This window comes from Gobius niger, assembly GCF_951799975.1.
Source record: "Gobius niger genome assembly, chromosome: 11".
Lineage (NCBI taxonomy): Eukaryota > Metazoa > Chordata > Actinopteri > Gobiiformes > Gobiidae > Gobius > Gobius niger.
The window spans coordinates 32,428,154-32,448,380 of record NC_136862.1 but is presented as its reverse complement, the minus strand read 5'-3'; the positions used below and the strand labels follow the sequence as shown (position 1 = coordinate 32,448,380).

Genomic DNA, 20,227 nt, shown 5'->3' with positions numbered 1-20,227 from the left:
AAGCGTGTGTAAAAAGTAGAAGGTTTGAAAGCTTTTGTAACTTTAACATTTACTCACAGTGGCACATGTAACTATTTTTGAGTAAGAGTAAAGATACTTTATTACAATGTTACTCAAGTAGAAGTAATAAAGAACCGAACTACTCTAATAAGTACCATTTCTTCAAATACGTGTACTTGAGTAAATGTAACAGTACAGAGAACAGAGTACATTTCCTATACCAAGACATGTCAGTGTGTTATTGTTTTGGAAGTATTGCACACTATAGCCTTGCAGCTCCCAAAGCTTTCTATTGTTTGAAAGTAATAGTCTTTAAGATGAAGATGCTTGTTGTTGTTGTTGTTGTTGTTGTTACTGTTGTGTTTTTATCCGTGTTAAAAACTATTATTTTTATACCATGTCAAAGCTTTATGATGCAACTGCCATTTTTGTGAAGTAGCTGTTACAATAAACAAATGTGAAATAAAAAGTCCCCGAACTTTTTGTTGTTGAAAAGTTTCAGGTTTTGTCAGTTGAAGATACAAAATATAAGATAAGATAAACCTTTATTGATCTCACAAAGGAGAAATTCACTTGTTACAGTCGGTGTTCAAGAAGAAGAGTTAATAAAGTGCAGCTGATACAGAGATTATTGCACATGTTACTTCACAGTCTTATTGCACAGTCTGACAGCAGTGGGGATGAAGGCTTTGCGGTAGCGCTCCGTCCTGCACTGAGGGTGTCTCAGTCTTCCACTGAGAGAGCTGCTCAGCTCTTCTACAGTCCCGTGCAGTGGGTGGGAGGTGTTGTCCATGATGGAGGTGAGCTTGGCTAACACCCTCCTGTCCCTCACCTCCTCCACAGAGTCCAGGGGGCAGCCCAGGACGGAGCTGGCCCTCCTGACCAGCTTGTTCAGTCTGTTCTTGTCCCGCTCTGTGCTGCCCGGGGCCCAGCACACGGCAGCGTAGTGGAGAGCAGAGGCCACCACAGAGTCATAAAAAGTCCTGAGCAGAGGTCTGATCACTCCGAACGACCTCAGTCTCCTTAGAAGGACCTCAGTCTCCTCAGAAGGACCTCAGTCTCCTCAGAAGGTGAAGGCGACTTTGGCCCTTCTTGTACAGGGCGTTGGTGTTGTGGGACCAGTCCAGTTTATTGTTGAGGTGAACACCCAGGTACTTGAAACTGTCCACCTCCTCAATGTCCTCCCCCTGGATGTTCAGCGGTGTGTGCGGTAGTGGCTTCCTCGTGAAGTCGATCACCATCTCCTTCGTCTTACTGGTGTTCAAGCACAGGTGGTTGCCTCACACCAGTCCACAAAGTCTAGGATGACTGACCGGTACTCCAGGTCGTTCCCCTTAGACACACAGCCCACGATGGCGGAGTCGTGGGAGAACTTCTGGAGATGACAGCTGTCCGTGTTGTATGTGAAGTCCGATGTGTAGATGGTGAAGAGAAACGGTGAGAGGACGGTGCCCTGAGGGGCCCCGGTGCTGCAGACGACCACCTCAGACTCACAGCTGCGCAGCCGCACATACTGTGGTCGGTCCGTGAGGTAGTCGATGGTCCATGCGGTGAGATGTTCATCCACTCCCACGTCCTCCAGCTTCCCCCGCAGCAGCGCCGGCCTGATGGTGTTGAAGGCACTGGAGAAGTCAAAGAACATGACCCTCACAACGTTCCCGGCGTGCTCCAGGTGCGTGAGCGCCCGCTCCCACAGGTAGATGACAGCGTCCTCCACTCCAATGTTGGGTCTGTAAGCAAACTGCAGCGGGTCAAGGGTGGGGCTCACCACAGAGCGGAGGTGGGTGAGGATGAGCCGCTCCATCGTCTTCATCAGGTGGGAGGTCAGGGCGACTGGTCTGTAGTGGGCCGGTTCCCTGGCGTGCGCTGTTTTAGGAACCGGGATCAGACAGGAGGTCTTCCACAGGACGGGGACCTTCTCCAGGCTGAGGCTCAGGTTGTAGATGTGGCAGAGGACCTCGGAGAGCTGGTCTGCGCAGGTCCTCAGCAGCCTGGGACTGATGCCATCTGGTCCTGCAGCTTTCCCCCGCTTCAGTCGCCTCAGCTCCCTCCTCACCTGGTCCGGTGTGATGGAGAGGGGGGAGTGAGGGGGGGACTGGTGTGGGGGTGGACTGCCGGGCGTGGGGCAGGTGCTAGAGGAAGTCCGTATGGTGGGGGCTGGAGACGTGGGTGCAGGGGGGCTGGAGGCAGGTGAAGGTGGTCGGGGGAGGGGGGCAGTGTCCACTGTGCTGGAGACGTGTGAAGAGGAGGGAGTGGGGGGAGAATCAAACCGGTTGAAATGTTGGTTGAATTCATCCGCCCCGCGCTGGTCTCCATCAGCTGTCCCTCTGGCACTCTGTCCAAAACCGGAGATGTTCTTCAGTCCCCTCCACACGTCCCGTGCGTTGCCCTGCTCCAGCTTCTGCTCCAGCTTCTGCTCCAGCTTCTCGCCATTGTCCTTCTTGGCCTTCCTGATCCTGGAGTTCATGCTGGACTCTCCTCTGCTCCTCTCTGTCCCCTGAGTTTAAAGCCCTTTTCTTTTGGTTCAGGAGGGCTTTAAGTTCAGGGGTCACCCAGGGGTGGTTGTTGGAGAAACACCGTACCTTCCGGGTTGGTACAGTGTTTTCCACACAGAAGGCAGCATGCGTCTGTCTCAGGACCACATTAGCAATAGTTGCGTTCAAGAAAATGCACTTCTGTCTGTCAAAAGAAAATTTACTCTTTTTGCTCTTTAAAACATTATATTCATTGTATATAAGATACCTCTATTTACTACATGTCTATTTGCACTCCCTGACTGTTTCTTGAGAGCAGATGGAACAAGTGTATTTCTACTTAGTGAGACCAACAAAGTCCTATACTACCTCTTATCTCATAGCACTCGACTGGATGGAGCAATTGCAGCCTTTGCCCAGCAGAGGGCGCACTATACGTGTGATTTCACTCTAAATGCAGCTTTTTCTGTTCCTTTTTTTGTTGTTGACCACATTCATTTATTTTGTCAAATGGTCATTTGGGGTGAGCTACATGCTAAAGCTAAGTCCTGCAGCACCTTTAATGAGAAAGAAACCGTAGTGCCAAAGTCAGTGCAGCGATGTGTGAGCTCCTGCACATCTGGGAAAATGTATTTTTTGAAACAAGTGATGGAAAAGCATCAAAGACGCAAAAAGGAGAGACAAAAAGACTTGCATCATAAATGCATCCAAAAGTGACAACGCAGCAACAACGAGAGGAAAAATGGGTATTACACTGGCCTATAGGCTGCAAGCTCCAGGCGAGAAGCGTTTAGATTTGGGTAAAGTCAAACCAGAGAAAATGTGCTCAGTTAAGGCGAGGGGTAAGAGGTTACCCTGTGTCAGAGCTTTGTACAATAGTCTTAACAAACATTCAGATTGCACAAAAATTGACTTCACTTTGGATTTTCTTTAATGAGATAAATGATCAAATGATTTTATGATTTCGATATCATTTCAATATTTTGGGCCTTTTAATTGTTATTTGCTATTTCAGCAGGAGATTAAAATCAAGTGGCTCTTCTTGCTGGACCTTGGAGTAGTTTATCGCGTGTAACTCTAGTAGAAAAGAGTTAGAATACTGCAAGTACATTGGGTTTCAAACCATGGTTGGTGGTATTCAGTATCACCTCTTTGTTAACGTTATTTTATTTGAATAAGACATTGTTTCAATACAGGCTTCAGTAATGCATTGAAGTTGGCTGTCCCCTGGTTTAGACTGTTTATGTCCAATTTACATGTCATTTAGCCCAATTCAAATCTATATTAGGCCCCTTTTAGATCAGGTATAGTGCTGATTCCATCTAGAGCTGGTAGTATTATTTGGAATTTCAAATATTTGATGAGGTTTGTGTGAAAGTTTAGAACCACTGCTCCGGGATCAGTTTTATTTGAGGTTTGTCACAGTTTCTGGTACAGTTCCATTAGCAGTGAAACCCTATTAGAAACCAACATGACAATTGGCCCTGGAGTGTAGAGGCCACCACAGTGGAAAGTTATACTTTATTAATCTCCGTAAGGAAATGTGTTCTCTGCATTTGGATTCACCTATTGTACATGTTTTAGCGGTAGGGGTAACCGGAGTACCCGGTAGGAGTACCTACACAGATAGGGGAAGAACATGCAAACTCTACACAGAAAGGCCCCGTGCGGGGATTGAATCCGGGACCTTCTAGCTGTGAAGCACAAGCTCTAACCGCTGTGCCACTGTGCTGCACTATGCTCGCCGCTCTTACAGCTGATGGGTCACTGACAGGTCGAACAAACACTAATAAAGTTTTGTTTTCCATGTAAAAAGATAATAAGATAATGCACCTTTAAAGTGTCAAGGTGCCAATGTTATCTCTTCCATCGTGTGACTAACAAATTCTTAGAAAGAACTTTGCTACATGTTAACATATTCTTAGAAAGAACTTTGCTACATGTTAACATAATCTTAGAAAGTCAATTAACCTCCTTTGGAAAGTAACAAGCATGGGCAAACTATGATTTACCAATATGTATGTTTGCAGACGAGGATCCTGCACTGTATAATATAAAATATATAAATAAATATAAATATATATATATATATATATATATATGGATGGAGATAAGATATATATATAATAATAGCTAACACTGTAACCTAACCCTAGGTTACAGTGTTCGGTTACACTGTAACCTAACACAGGTATAAGGGCATGCAGTAAAATACAATAAGATTTAGCAAACATGATAAAGTTAGCTAAACTCTGAATGTACAAAAGAGACAAACGGCGTGATTGGTGGATTTACAAATACACATATAAAATAAAGGCTGTTTACTGCACATGAATCTGATGACACAGAGGGAAAAGCTGCTCGTGTCCAGGGCGAGAAGGGTCAGCTCTGATCTCACCTGGAGACATCTAAAGGTGCTGCTGCCAGTTGATGTACAGAGGGAGGGAAAAGTCTGTGAACCTTTTGGAATTTCTCACATTTCTGCATAAATTGGTCATATAATGTGGTCAGATTTTTATTGAAATCATAAGAATGAGTAAACAGTGTCAGCTTAAACTAATAACACCCAAACAATTACATTGTACCACATTTTTATTGCCCATATCATGTAAACATTCTTATGATTCAAATAAAGATCAGACCACATTTTAGAACCAACTTAGGGAGAAATTCCAAAGGGTTCACAAACTTTTTCCTCTCACTTTGTTTATTTTCACAGCAAAACGTATCCATCTATGTTTTATCAGGGAAAAAGTCCCGCTGAGTCGGTGCGTCTCGGATCAGCGCTTTCCCTACAAACTGGACCAAAGAACATATTTTCAGAGGAAAGAGAAGAGAGCACCCGGGGTAAGATCTTGATCGTCTTTCCTATCTACTTCAGATAGCCTATATGATCATATTTAAAGTTCCTGAACGTCATAACCTCCTTTGACCTCATGTGCCTATCCCTTTGTCGCCTTTCCATCTGGCACAGGGAATGATTAACTCCGTCTCATAAACTTTGCCCTTTGTCATTTGTTTCTAAAATGCAATCTGTGGCTTTGCTTGATGATTAAGCACACTGGGCTAACGTTGTAGACCTGTCCTCGACAGCGCATGGAGCCAATTGGTTGTGTGAGATTAGAGGAGGTGCCTGTCTGCTCAGAGGCCATGAAGGCTGAAAGCAAAATAAAAGTTCACACCGGCTCTTTGTGAAACCAAAGAAGCAGCACTTCTTCCTTGCTGTTCAGTCATATTTCCAAAGATGGAAAGTGAGAAGATTCGGGATTACGACTCGGTGACGTCCTTCCTCGGGTCTTGGGGGCCGTTCCAGCGGAGGGTGTTTCTGGCCCTGGCCGTGAGCATCCTCCCAAATGGCTTTTCCGGGATCTACATCGTCTTCGTGGGGGACACGCCGCCGCACCATTGCACCATCCCGGACGGCGATCACATCAGCGACGCTTGGAGGAACGTGTCGGTGCCGACGGAGACGGAGAACGGGGTCACGAAGCTGAGCTCGTGTTCCAGGCTCAACCTGGAGATGGTGAAGAACTTCTCCCAGAGCAACTTCATCCCGGGCGTGGACGTGAACGTGAGCGAGATTCCCCTGGAAGGCTGCCGCGACGGCTGGACCTACGACAGGCAGATCTACCAGTCCACTATGGTGACAGAGGTGAGGTACATCACAAATAGATTCCTTCTGTATGCCATGTTGCAGGTTCGTTCCATTGTAGTGAGCCGTAATGTGGCTGAGGTAGGGAGAGGCAGCCTGTCCTTGTAGTGTGAGCTGAATAAAGAGTCTGTTCTTCAGAAGATCATAATACAGTAGTAGTTTATTTGGTCATTACATTCTTTTAAACAACAACCAAAGCCAAAACATATAATCCATGTACAGTACAAGAGTACAGAGTTTAGGATTTGTTAATGTCATTCATCATTTAAATGATTTTCTGTAGTTGCTTATACTTTAGTCCCCCTGACCTCTATATTCATGAATTACAGTAGATCTATAAAACTTTGTGGAAGCTTGGAACTTTGTGGACTGTTATAATGGATCTGTCAGGTCGGTCCAAAGATGAACACGTCTTAGATTTTAAATGTCTTTGTTCCTGCTCATTTTGCAAACTAAGAAGAGCTTTCTGGTTAAATAGGGGAGGAATTTGCTTGCAGACTATAATTTTAAACCAATTGGTATCAGCAGGCCTACTTGGGTATTCAAAAAAATAACTCTGTTTGTTTTGTCCTGTCCCTGTCTGCAGTGGGACCTGGTGTGTGACGATGCCTATAAGGTCCCACTGACCAGCTCCATCCATTACGTGGGCGTCCTGGCGGGAGCCTTCATCTCCGGGCAGATGTCTGACAGGTTTGGACACGACATGACACTCCCCTATAGAGGTAGACGAAAAGTAACACTAAAGAAAAGGTTCTATTGAAGATTTGCATGAATAAAACTTTCAAGGTGCTTTATTTTATTTCATTTGGACAAATAAAGACTTGTGGAAAAGTACAGATTGGAATGATTTGGCCCACAGCAGTGCAGGACAGATTAGACTTAGCAGAAAAATGGCCCTGCATCAGTTTGTCATAACTGTGTGGTCGTGTTGTGCAGATGTGGGAGGAAGCCCGCGCTCTTCCTGATGATGTTGCTCCAGACGCTGGCCGTGGCGGCGCAGATCTTCTCCCCGAGCTGGGAAATCTTCACGTTCACCTTTTTCTTTGCCGGAGCCGGCGGATTCTCCAACTACATCATTGGCTTTGTGTTAGGTGAGCTACTGTTGAGCTGTTTTGAGCTTTCAAAAACATACCTGGAGTCGTATGTTTGCTTCATACGCACAGTTTTGACACTTTGGTCATTTCAGTTCTGGCTGTTGGTTATAAAGGAAAGCTTGTGTTTAAGACAGAGAAGTCCCACAGCTGCCTGCAGAGGGCGCCCCGACCAAACGTCCAGTAGCAAATCTACACAATGCCGGATGATAAAGTGCACTTCCATAAATAGAAATAAATATTGTTAGTTAAGTTATATAAGTTGTCAAACAAGTTTAAAAATCTGTGCCCAAAAGTAGCGGTACCCTGTCCGTAAATCAAACTTTGATATACAGCCCCAAAAATCACGCAGGGACTCCCTTCTGTAAAATAGAATCAGCATTTATAATCATTTAAGGTGCAAAACATTTGAATCTGGTTTAATTATGTTAGTTTGGATAGTATACTGTATAAAGCTATTTGGATTAAGTTAACTTAAATATGCCGTTTCCAAACAAAAATGCCTCCAATTCAATGTCAGGAATGTTAAAAATATGGTCTCAAAATCATCTTGCAATCCACACTTTGGGAACTACTGCCCTACAAACTGTTGTGCTTTAGACAATGAAGATTGTTTTTTAACAAAACTGTATCTTACACTTGCATTGCGCTTTACAAGCCTGTGTTACCAAGTTTCTCAAAGTTCTGCACTGTCGTCATTATGCATTCACTCAGTACTTAGTGGTGGTAAGCTACTGTTGTAGCCACAGCTGCCATGGGGTGGACTGACGGAAGCGAGTAAACCTTTCTGTGTCATCGGTGCCTCCGACCACCGACCACTCACTACATTCATCCTCCTGGTGTTTCCAAACCAGGCCCTTCCTGCTTAGCCTCAGAGGAATCCATGAGCGCAGCAAGCGGCTGCTGGGAACCTATTAATGAACTTCACAAAATCATGCAATATAAAATCTTAACTTGATTGAAATTAAATGACATAAGTCACTTCACAATATATTATACAAGCAAATAATGATGGCAAAAGATGAGAACAAAGTTCGACCAGTTCACAGTCCACTGTCTACAATGACGACTGAATTATAGATCATACTTGTATATTTACTTTATACTGTAGTTAATTAGTGCTTCCTCCATTACTGTAGAGATAATCTTTAAGTTTATTTTAAAAGTAGTTTTGTTGCTAGTTTGAGACGTTCACTTTGGAAGTCGAGTCCATTCATCGCCCTAAATATAGCACGTTTTATAGCATTAGAGCTCATTCTAGTGTCATATCTAAGCTTTTCTCTGCTGAATTCATGATGTTACTGCAGGATAAATGGAGTCTGAGTTTCTGAAACATTCCACATAAAATATGGGGGGAAAAACATTTCAGATCTTCCTGCGTTCCTCTTACATTTGCCCGATGATCTCTTTCTAACACTGAACGTGTAGCTCTGTTCTAGATCTTTGGCAGTTTTTCGATAATGTCACTTGCGACATTCGACCAAACTGTAGGACAATAATCCAAATGAGATAATAACATAGTGCCTGAGTGAGGGAGCTGCTTCAGTGCATGTTAGAATAGGTGCACATCTTCTGATGTGTGCTACTGCAGCACTTTATGATGAAAATGTGACTTCCATGTTGTTTCCATGACAGTGTCTGTCTATGATGTTACCCAGAGGTTTGGTTTCCTGCACTTGTTCAATACCCTCACCATAGATAATTCATTTCTACTCAGGTTTCTCACTGAGAGAATGCCTGGAACCAATAACCATACAATGAGTCTTTACAACGTTCAGAACCAGCTGTTGTGCCCAGTTCACCACAGACTTAAGCTCCTTATTCAACTCTTACAAACACAAACACTGTTGAATCATCAGCATGCACTACTGCTGCTGCTTTATCAAGAACTTAAGGTACATCATTGGTAAAAAAAAGTTTATGTGCTTTCTGAAATCTTTCCAACAGGCACGGAGATCCTGAGTCCTAAAGCCCGTGTGCTGTTCTGCTCCCTGGGCGTCTTCATGCCCTCAGCGCTGGGCTACATGGCCATGCCTGGAGTGGCCTACTTCCTCAGGAGCTGGAGAGGTTTGATGATCCCCATGGCGGGCTGCTTTCTCATCTACGTCCCGCTGTGGTGGTGAGAGTTTCACACGGATATCCCTCCCCTCGTGTTCCTGTAGTGATGAACTGAGCTGATATTTCCTTGTGGATGTTTCTCATTGTTTCTTGCCCCAGCCCCCATCTGTGAGGAACATGTGTCAACATTGCCTCCACTGTGTTTCTTCTTCTTCATCCAGTTCTGTTTATCTCGCCTCATCAGACACGGCCTCTTACCGTCTCCTGTTCACTCTTGTATGTTTAAGTCTCTCTTTGGAATACTTGGATAGCACACACATTGACCGAATGAATCTGACCATAAGGGCGGCTGTTATAATCACTGACTTCTTTTAGACAAGATTGTTTCAAAATGATCTTTTAGGAACTGTTTTCCTTTGATGCAGTATTTCTGAACGCGTTTCCATTTACGCAAATATGACTCTTGCTAAAAATTTTACCTAGTTTTTATTAGTTTGACTTTTTTTGTGTGATACAAACGGCAACACGTTATACTAGGGGGCGTGGCCTTGCAAGGTGGAGGAAATTCTGCAATGCTAGTCCTTATCTTTTCACTTTTATATAGCTCTTTCAGGCAGACTTTGAGCATATTTTAGCGCACACACATTAAGCCAAGTCACTGAATGTTTTTTCACAGCAGATTGACCATTAGAAGTGAAAAAAACGGCACTCGAAGCTAGTGGTTAGCATTAGCATGAAGCTAAGGTTAGGATTATGGTTAGCATTCACTGTTATATGTCCACATTCAGGCCATTGAGCCATTGTGTTCCTTTCCGTGTCTCTCTCTGTATATTTATTTGGTAGAAAATACGTCCATAGATCTGCCTTGTGTCATGACCCCAGACACTACTACCCTAACCTTTGGCTTTTAAACCAAACTGGCTTTCTGAAGACAAAACAAACTTCGACATCTTATCCACCATTTTAGACACAACACTGGCCAATACTAATTGTCTGAACAGCGACTCTCCCCATCTTTATCTTTAATAATAAGAGCTAACCTTGCACTCGCAAACTTTAAGTGCTCAGCTGAGACACTATCAGACCCATTGGCTTTATTATCTGACAAATTAGAGATAGCTTTGAGGACTTCATGACACGAGATAGCATCTGAGCTGTCAATGTCATTAACCCCTTAAGTCCCGCCTGAGCCGAGCACATTTTCTCCAGTTTGGCTTTAGCCCAGTCCAAAAGCTTCTGGGAAAAAGCCGTGAAAAGAGCAACAAAACTGAGACGAAGAAAATTATGGAAATGTGACAAAAAAGTGAGAAAACATTGACAAAAAAGTGACAAAAAATGGATGAAAATGTGACAAAAATGTGATAAAAAATGGACAAAAAAATGACAAAAATGTGACAAAAAATGACCAAAACATTGACAAAAAAGTGACAAAAAATTGATGAAAAAGTGGCAAAAATGTCACAAAAATGTCACAAGAAATTGACAAAAAATTGACGAAAAAATGACAAAAATGTGACAAAAAAATGACAAAAATGTGACAAAAAATTGACCAAAAAATGACAAAAATGTGACAAACATTTGACCAAAAAATGACAAAAATGTGACAAACATTTGACCAAAAAATGACAAAAATGTGACACAAAATGTGACAAAAAATGACAAAAAAATTATTTAAAAAAAGACAAAAAAATAACACAAATGTGACAAAAATGTGATAAAAAATTGACGAAAAAATGAGAAAAATGTAATAAAAAATGTACAAAAAAATGACAAAAAAATGACAAAAAAATGACAAAAAAATGACAAAAAAATGACAAAAAAGATACAAAAATGAGTTGAATGCCCAACAAAAAAATAATGAAAAAAATAATAATCTGATGACGTGAGGAAAAAGATCCTCTCGGTTCAGGCGGGAGTTAAGAGGTTAACACCATCAGGGCAATGATACAATATATTATCAATATATAATCAGATGCCGTCAACAGAGGCGCTGACCTCTTTCCAAAAATCAAATCACCTTTCATTGCCTGGATGGAACGCCGCTTCTCCTTTTTATTTCTATTGCTAGAGGTAACCATTTTTGAACTGTTGCCGTGCCAACCATGTCACATCAAAGAGGCGTCTATGGAACATTCCCTCTATCGGCTGTTTCCGAATGTCCACACTATTCCCTAACCCCTCATTCACTACATAGGCCCGCACTATATAGTCACTATATAGTCACTGATTCTGTTGGCGATTCGGACACAAGCCACGACTTTCTCCGCGCTGCGTCACGTCACGCGCGCTGCGGCTGCAGATATGTTTTTTCATTTTTTTATCTGAATTTATTTATTGTTACAAACGTTTATTTTATGAAACAGAACGACTGTTTTGGCACTTTTACAGGCGTTTTATTTGTAATTTAAATTAAAATTAAAACTATCATCACAAAAAAAAAGAAAAAAAAAGTCACTCCAGCGTTAGACGTGCCGAAAGTCCGAACACCAGCAGATTGAGTGACTACATCTGCTAAAAGTTCGCGAAACTCCGGGAATAATGTATTTCTGCGATAAAGACCAAACTCATGAGACAGTGGAATATTTATGGATAAATACGAGTCGGATACGCTTTTACTTCACATGGATTTTACGTGAATGTCTTGAATTATTCGAGAAGAAGCTGTCGGTCATTTAACAGCTCAAGCTAAAGGTTAGCAGCTAACGTTAGCATCTTTTCACCGTAACCGTTTATATTTAGGTTGTTTATTCATGAGAAACACAAACACACGACTGAAACAGCTGATTTACTTCAGTCGTGTTTAGTTCAAAGACCTGTCTCTGTCAGGCTCTTCTCCCACTCTCGCAATGCATTGTGGTCTATATTGACCCGTTTAGTGACCATCGATGCTCACTACTTTTCCAGATGCATTGTGGGAAATTTCGAGTGCACTACTTTTTTCTCTCTGGACATTCGGACACCCCTACAAAATGGCGTGACCACTATATAGTCACTATATAGTCACTATATAGTTACTATATAGGGAATAGTGTGGACATTTGGATACAGCAGATTTGAATCAAAACAACTTTTCCATGAACAGAACAGATTTTATCCTTCACACTAAGTCACAATTACAAAAGGATTAAAAAGTGTCATATCCACGTTAAACCATGAAGATAGATGCAGTCTTCTTGTTTTTTATTGCAGTTAAATATGAGGGAGAGCAAAAAGACACTACTTTCCTCCTAATGGCTTAAGAGGAAAGAGTAAGGTTAAGTCGGCCTTATGTTTCCAAAAGTGAAACTTGATTTTGCCTCAGTGCAAAGGGACACTGCTCTTGCTTTAATCTGCTCCACAGCTCGACTCCTCCTCCAAACCAGCAAATGAAGTGTGATTCTCAGTGTTCTCTGATGGTGTGTCCAGGCTGATCCCAGAGTCCCCTCGCTGGCTGCTCTCTCAGGGCAGAGTGGAGGAGGCAGAGGCCATTTTGAGAGAAGCCGCCAAGTGTAATAAAGTCGAAGCACCGCAGGCCATTTTCACCAAAGCAGAGGTGAGAGCATCACAGCAGAGTACTGGCTTACGGAGGGTCCGGTTAAATGGCTCCACCAACAGTTAAGTTACACTCATTTGCAGGAAGAACATATTCACTACTCACTGCTTTGACCAACACATCGACAGCCAAATATTGCAGAGAGTTGTTTTTAAAATGACCTTGTGTAATACATGGTTTATATTGACATTTTTTGTGTTGTTCCTAGGGCTGGGTACCGTTTTTTGTTCTTTAGCAGTACTTGTTTTTTGACACCCATACCTGAACAATACTACTTTCGATATGCTAAATTATTTGTCATATTCATTTATTCCTTTTCCTTCCATTTAATTTCTTTTGCATTTGTATCATTTATTTGTGAAACAAGAACCAACCAAACCAAGAAACTTCCTTTAACTGCAAAAGTTGTTCTGGTTTTTTTCCCCATTTTAAACCAATGTTTCCAAGTTTCTAAATGTTTTTTGCAGTGTTGCCCCAAATCTTTCCACTTGTTTTTTTCCACAGCTTTTTTTTTTTTCAACTTTTTCTTTTAAATTTGGATGACTATCAGCATCAAATTGTGAATTTAAAGATTTTATATGTATTTTCGGTGCCTGCTTTCTATACTTTTATTTTTTTGATACCATACTGGTGTCATTTCAGGCATCATTTAACGGTACCCAGCCAAAGATAGGGGTACCCCTATAAACAGCGCGAACCACCACCACTATGTTTACATACACTTCATGAAAAGACACATTCTCATTTTTTCCTCACTGTCTGACATGAAACCAGAATTAACTTCTTCTTTTTTAGGTCAATTACATTTTTTTTTTTTTTTTTTAATATTTCTATTTGTCAAATGCCAGAAGAATGAGAGATAGAATTTTCTACACAATTTTGTTTTACTTTTTACAAAACCTTCAAACAATTTGGGAAAACCCAGATGGCGATGAAATGGAAATTGCACCCAAGGTGGAACCAGACTTGTGCTTCCAAGACACTTGAAGGTTCAGGTTCATTGGTTAAAACAATGATGGAAACGTCCAGTCATTACACAGATCAGAAAGAAGGCGGGTTCTGAGTCCCAGAGATGAACCTGCTGTGTCTGAAATGTGAAGGTCAACCCAAGAACAAAAGCAAAAGACCAGGTGAAGATGCTGAACCTGATACCGACATGGGCTGAGAGGGAACTCTGCAGGAAGAAGCTCCGACTCCAAAAGAAACAAACACACAGATTGGAGTTCGCAAAAAAAAAAAAAAAAGAAAAAAAAACTTTTTGGAGACATTTCCTGTGATCTGAGGGGGGAAAAAATAAAAGATTTGGCCATAATGACCATCGTCATGTTTGGAGGAAAAAGCCTGAGAACACCATCTTAAGTCGCGACCACCAGAAGAAGAACCACTGATGTGTGGTGACCCCCACAGTGAAAGTTCTCCCCTGGAACTGCAAGAAAATAGAACTTTCATATGATCCACACGGCCCTGACAAGATCACTCATCCCGAACCCCAGGTTGAGAACCACAGACATGATCCTCGGGCCACACGCCACATAAACTTTGGAATGTGGTGTGAAAGTGATTAACTGTGACGAGGTAAATCTAGTTGTCAGTGTTTTACTTTGAAGATCGTGTCATTTTCAGAAGGTGTGAACAAGGTTTGAGTGGAGCAAGTTCAGACGTCGTCTTAATTAAAATGTAAGCTATAATGTTTGGATTCCAGTTAAACATGCAGCGGGAACTATATGTTTACATGCACTTCATAAAAAGTCTCACTGTCAGACATGAAACCAGAGGATTTAAAAAAAGTTTTTTTAGGGCATGTAGAATTTTAAAAAATATTAATATTTGTCAAACGCCAGAAGAACCAAAGTTTACATATATTTGACTAATATTTGGTTGCATTGCCTGTATAACTTGGGTCAAACCTTTTGGATTTCCTTCCACAAACTTCTCACAGTAGTTGGCAGGAATTCTGGTCCATTCGTCCAAAGGCCTTTTCAGCTCTGCCCAAACATTTTCAACTGGATTGCGATCAGACTTTGTGGCGACCACTTCAAAACATTGACTTTGTTTTCCTTAAGCCACTTGTCACTGTCGGGCAGTTTGCTTTGGGTCATTGCCCAAGCTTTAACTTCCTGGCTGATGTTGCTTCAATATTTCCACATAGTGTTCTTTCTTCACAATGTCATCTATTTTGTTAAACAATTTAATTGCAAATAGAAACTATAGACGTGCCAACGGGCAGCTTGGGACAGATTGGACAAACACAGCTAAAGTGAAAGTAATTTTGAAAGGAACAAAGTGATCTCTTCAGTGGGTAGAATAGTCTGTAAAGAAGGTCAGGTGCTCTTCAGGATCAAAACGTAAGAAAAAAAGAACAATCCGAGGCTCTCCGATACCTGGTTAACCTTCTTCAGGGCCTTCTTGCCCCGAAGAAAGTGTAGCGCGACCGAAACGGGTCGGCATGTCCATCCAAAATGAAAGTAATCACACGTGTGACTCTACAATACGTTCCATGGGAGATATAGTAACAAACTTGTCTATCTACTGTTTGTATCATTTCAGATTGAAGAAACTTTAGCCAAGAAGGACAAAAAATACAACATTATCACCATATTCCAGAACTGCGACTTGTTTTTCACGACTTTACTGTGTAGCGCTCTGTGGTGAGTCTCACTGAAGAGAAGTTTCAGCCTTATATGCCAAACCACTTAGACAAATCTACTTTTCCTCCTCAGGGTGATCATCACGCTGGGTTACTACGCGTTAATCCTGAACACGTCCAACCTCCACGGCGACCCCTACGTCAACTGCTTCCTGTCCGCTCTGACCGAGGTCCCGGCGTACCTCATCGCCCTGGTCATGCTCAGGTTTCTGGCCAGACGCATCTGCCAGTCCACCACGCTGTTTGTGGGCGGAGTCATGATCCTCTTCGTTCACCTCATTCCGTTTGGTGAGTCCTAGTGCCAACAGTGCATTGCAACTAATGGACCAAGTTAACCACTAAACACGCCCAGAGATGCAGACGCGCCACATTAGGTGACGTAGAAAACACGCTCTGGGATAGTTTTTGTTTGTCCAGCATTTAAAGTGCTGCGAGACCTCAGTAGTTAGGATACTTTCGCTTAGCTTTAGCATGTAGGTCCTCTAAGGGAACATATATTCATGACAGTACAGACAAAAACAAGCAACTCATTCCAATAATGTGGCCAGAAATAAAACAGTGAAATCAAAAATGCACAGTGCGCCGTCTGCTGCGTAAAGGCTGCAATGGCGCCATGGTAACCACCATCCTTCATTTGCTTTGCCATCTCAGTCTGAACACGTGTCTAACTGAACTAATCAACTATCTGTAACTCCCCAATCTGAATCTCCAGCCTTCTTGCATCAAAGTTGTTCATGTACATGTCTCTATGCCCAATGTTAAAGCAACAGTGGAGAAACTACATAAAAGCTCCAATCCATCATTATTCTTCCACTTTATCCAGAGGCAGCTGTCTGAGCAGAGATGCCCAGACTTCCCAATCCACATACAGTGGAGAAAAAAAGTATTTGGCCAAAATCCAATAGAAAGTCTATGGGAAACCAAATACTTTTTCCCCACTGTACACCTCCTTCAGCTGTTCTTGGAGAACCCGAGGCGACACCAGGCCAGCTCAGAGACATAGTCCCTCCATGAGGCCTCCTCCCAATAGGACATGCCTGGAACACCTTCCTATAGGGAGGCGACCAGGAGGCATCCGGAACAGATGCCCGAGCCACCTCGGCTGACTTCTTTTGACATGAAGGAGCAGCAACTCTACTCCAAGCTCCTCACCCCCAGTCACCAGAGAAAACTCAATGCGATCTTGTCCTTTCGGTCATTACCCAGATCTCATGACCATAGGTGAGGGTGGGAACGTAGATCAATCGGTAAATCGAGAGCTTTGCCCCGACTCAGCTCCCTCTTCACCACGACAGACCGATACAGCGACCGCATCACTGCTGACGCCGCACCGATCCGTCTGTCCATCTCACGCTCCATCCGTCCCTCACTCGTGAACAAGACCCCGAGACCCCTGATGCAAGGACTCTCCACCGACCTGGGCCTATTATTCATCTGTTTCATCATCTGCTCCAGATCTCCCGGCCATCGGAGTGTTCCTGGAGATGCTGGGCAAGTTTGGCATCACCTCGGCCTTCTGCATCGTCTACACCGTGTCCTCGGAGCTCTTCCCCACGGTCATCAGGAACACGGCGATGGGCTGCTGTTCGATGGCGGCCCGGGTCGGCACGATCATCTCCCCTTTCATCATCTATCTGAGTGAGTTCGGCTTTACTGCGCTACAGTTTTGTTTTCGCCAGCAATGACGATATCATTACACTGACGCACCTTTTTTAACGATGATAGTTCAGCAATACGAGCGAGCACGTAGTAGACATTTTACGTTTCAAACCAATGATAAGAATTCTATGATCGTAAACAGGGCATTGCTTCTCTTGTGACAGATCGCTCATTTTAGAAAACCGTGTTAGAGGCCTGGATATCAGCTGTTACCAACCATTCACCAAAACATCCGGCGAAAATTGCAACAGTAAACAAGAACTGCGATAGCTCGTATAGCTCTTTGGTGACTAAAACATGACAAGACATTGATGAAATAATAAAAAATCTTGCAGCGGTGATGAGAGCAGAGCGGCCGCTTTGGGGAAAGGTCATGTTCACAATGAGACATCACAGCAGAATGAATGCACCACCTCGACTAGAAGTTCACTAACTCCAGGAAAGTTTCTGTCAGTCAGATTGATACGTTTTATGTAGGGCTGCAACTAACGATTATTTTGGTAATCGATTAATCTGCCGATTATTTTTACGATTAATTGATTAAACGCTTGGCTGTGAATGGTGTATGAAAATTGTATTTTTTCATTTATTTTTAATCACATGAAGCTAAAGTGGCATCTCTTGAGGACATGTTGATGGAGTAAACTTAAACTGTGTTGTAAAGTGTTTTTGTAGTGCCAGTTCTGCTTTATTAATTGGATGAGACAGACAGATATCTATGAATTGTTCAATGTACAAAACTCTACAGACCCTAACTTGAAAAACAAAGTAGGTTTCCATCAAAAATAAAAAATGTTCATGTAGTTTTTGCTCTTTTGAAGTCTGTGTTCACTAGAAAACGATTAATCGATTACTAAAACTATTTCAATAATCGATTAGTTGTCGATTAATCGACTAGTTGTTTCAGCCCTAGTTTTATGTCACATGGATTTTACATGAATGAAGAAAACGGCTTGGATTATTGCTTTTTTTGCCTGAGAGAGGAAGTTATCAATCAGCTGAAGCTAAAGGTCAGAGCTAATGTTCGCAACATAACAGCGTTTTGGTTCATTTGTGTTGTGTTCAGTGTTGGGGGAAAACTGGCACTACTGTTTTCTCTCTGGACATTTGGACACCCCAACAAAATGGCATTACCACTGTATATTTCTTTATATAGGGAGTAGTGAGGACAGTCGGACAAAACCTAAGACTAAAAATCAAAGGAAAACTATAATTGAATTTAATTGAATATAATTGAAAATATCAACATTTTGGTCTTAAACGTAATCAGCTGCAGTTTTCGCTGAATTGAACCCATTTTCTTTCCTCAAAAGTTGCCCATTTTGTCCAATAGTCGTTCCATTTGATGAAATGTTTGCGAATCTTAAGAAATGAAATGCACTCTGATTCGTGGCATGAAAATACAGTTTTTGGGCATTTAAAATGGCATTAAAAGACATTACATTTGACTTGCTTCTGCCTGTATAAACCTTAAAAACATTGTTCTCATATTTCCAAAGGTGCCAGTAATTCTTGAGGGCATAGTAAATGTGCAGTGAACCGTCGTCTTCACACAGAACTGCAAATCAACCCAGGTCTTAACCTGATAAAGTCAAACCACCATCTTTATGAGTAGTCTTTGAACTTGACAAACAGAAGTGGTGATAAAGAGCAGCCCTGGCAAAGTCATATTGGTCGATGTCTCTCCTTCAACCGGTCATATTTCATACAAGTTTCCGTTTTCTCTCTCTCTTGATCTTTAGGTCAAATCTACAAAGCCCTGCCTTATATCCTGTTGGGATGTTTGGCCCTCACCGGTGCATTTTTAAGCCTCATTCTACCAGAGACCTTTGGTCGACCTTTACCAGAAACCATGTCCGAGATAGAACCGATCTGCGGGTGATTTACATTCGATTAAACATTTAGACACAAATATTACAAGTGACTCTTGTTTTACTAATGTTTGACTTTTCAGGAGGAGAAGAAGAAATAAAGGAGATGAAGAATTCAAGAGGAAACATCATGACTTCAGTCTCTCTGAGAACAAGCAAACTAAGTTATAGTATTATGTTACTGAAGATTTTTTGTCACATTTTTGTATTTTGTATAAAAATCTGCAAATGATATGTTTTCTTTTTATTGATGCATGGGTTCCACTTTGGATTTTGGTATTATACGTATTATAATTGTACTCTTATTCTGAGTTGAGTTGTCTTGAAACTGCTTGTGAGTCTTGAATCTACTTTTAAAGTGAACTCTGAACTCAGGCACAGTTAAGTCAAATAAAAGTTTTTTTCATTTTTGTTTGATAGAGAAAGTATTATTAAATGTGAATGATGGTTTCATGGAATCAAAAATGTCTTCAAGTCTGTTAGTCTAATAAGGCGGCCGGTCATCACACAACATTCAGTCTTGAGGCCCAAATACTGTAACGTAGACTATTTCAAATGTTCACACATACTCACAGAAAGCTAGATAGCTATTTAGCACTTGTCTTGATATATGACCCCCAAATGTCTGACACATTTAATGTGTAATTAGGTAAACGTTTTGTAACTGTTGCAGTGCCGACCATGTTAAATCCATGTCATTAACTTAAAAATGTAGCTCAAAATGACTTATCGTCCCAACCATTCTTCATTAAATTGTTGCTTCACTGAAATAAAACTATGATTATTACTAACAACAGATGTCATCCATCTAAGTGATAAATGCTCTTTAATATATTGTCAGTTCTGGACCACAAGCCGCGACGTTTTCCCCACGCTTTAAACCTTGCGGCTTTAACAACGATGCAGCAAATTTAGAGATTTTTATGGTCATACTGAATATTGAGCCATAACGATGCACCTATATTTAATAGGGGGTCCAAAAACATGGCTATTTCTAATAAAAGTAATAGTAAAAGTACTTGTACCTGTACCTGTAGGCCACCGTTCTCTTGGAATATTTGACAGCGCACGTAGAGAAAAGTCCAGTATTTCCAGTGCTGGAAAAAAAATGCACTTGGAAAAAAAATCTTAATTTTTGTTGGTGTGGCTTATATTCAGGTGCGCTCTTTAACCTCAGATCAATACCTGTGTTTTTGTTTTTTACCTTCATTTGACCAGGATAGGCCCACTGAGGGAGGTGTGA

The 20,227-nt window shown here is 41.9% G+C and overlaps 1 protein-coding gene across 1 annotated transcript; it reads left to right on the top strand.

The window, feature by feature from the left end:
• Positions 1 to 5,718: 5,718 nt before the first annotated feature.
• On the top strand, positions 5,719 to 19,155 carry LOC306970703 (solute carrier family 22 member 4-like; the record flags this gene model as incomplete). The annotated part of the gene is made up of 10 exons (XM_079566731.1): positions 5,719 to 6,126; positions 6,713 to 6,816; positions 7,063 to 7,217; positions 9,165 to 9,336; positions 12,681 to 12,807; positions 15,355 to 15,455; positions 15,528 to 15,742; positions 16,910 to 17,092; positions 18,856 to 18,991; positions 19,068 to 19,155. The coding sequence occupies 10 exons, from the start codon at positions 5,719 to 5,721 to the stop codon at positions 19,153 to 19,155; spliced, it is 1,689 nt and encodes a 562-aa protein (XP_079422857.1).
• Between the last annotated feature and the right edge of the window lie 1,072 nt (positions 19,156 to 20,227).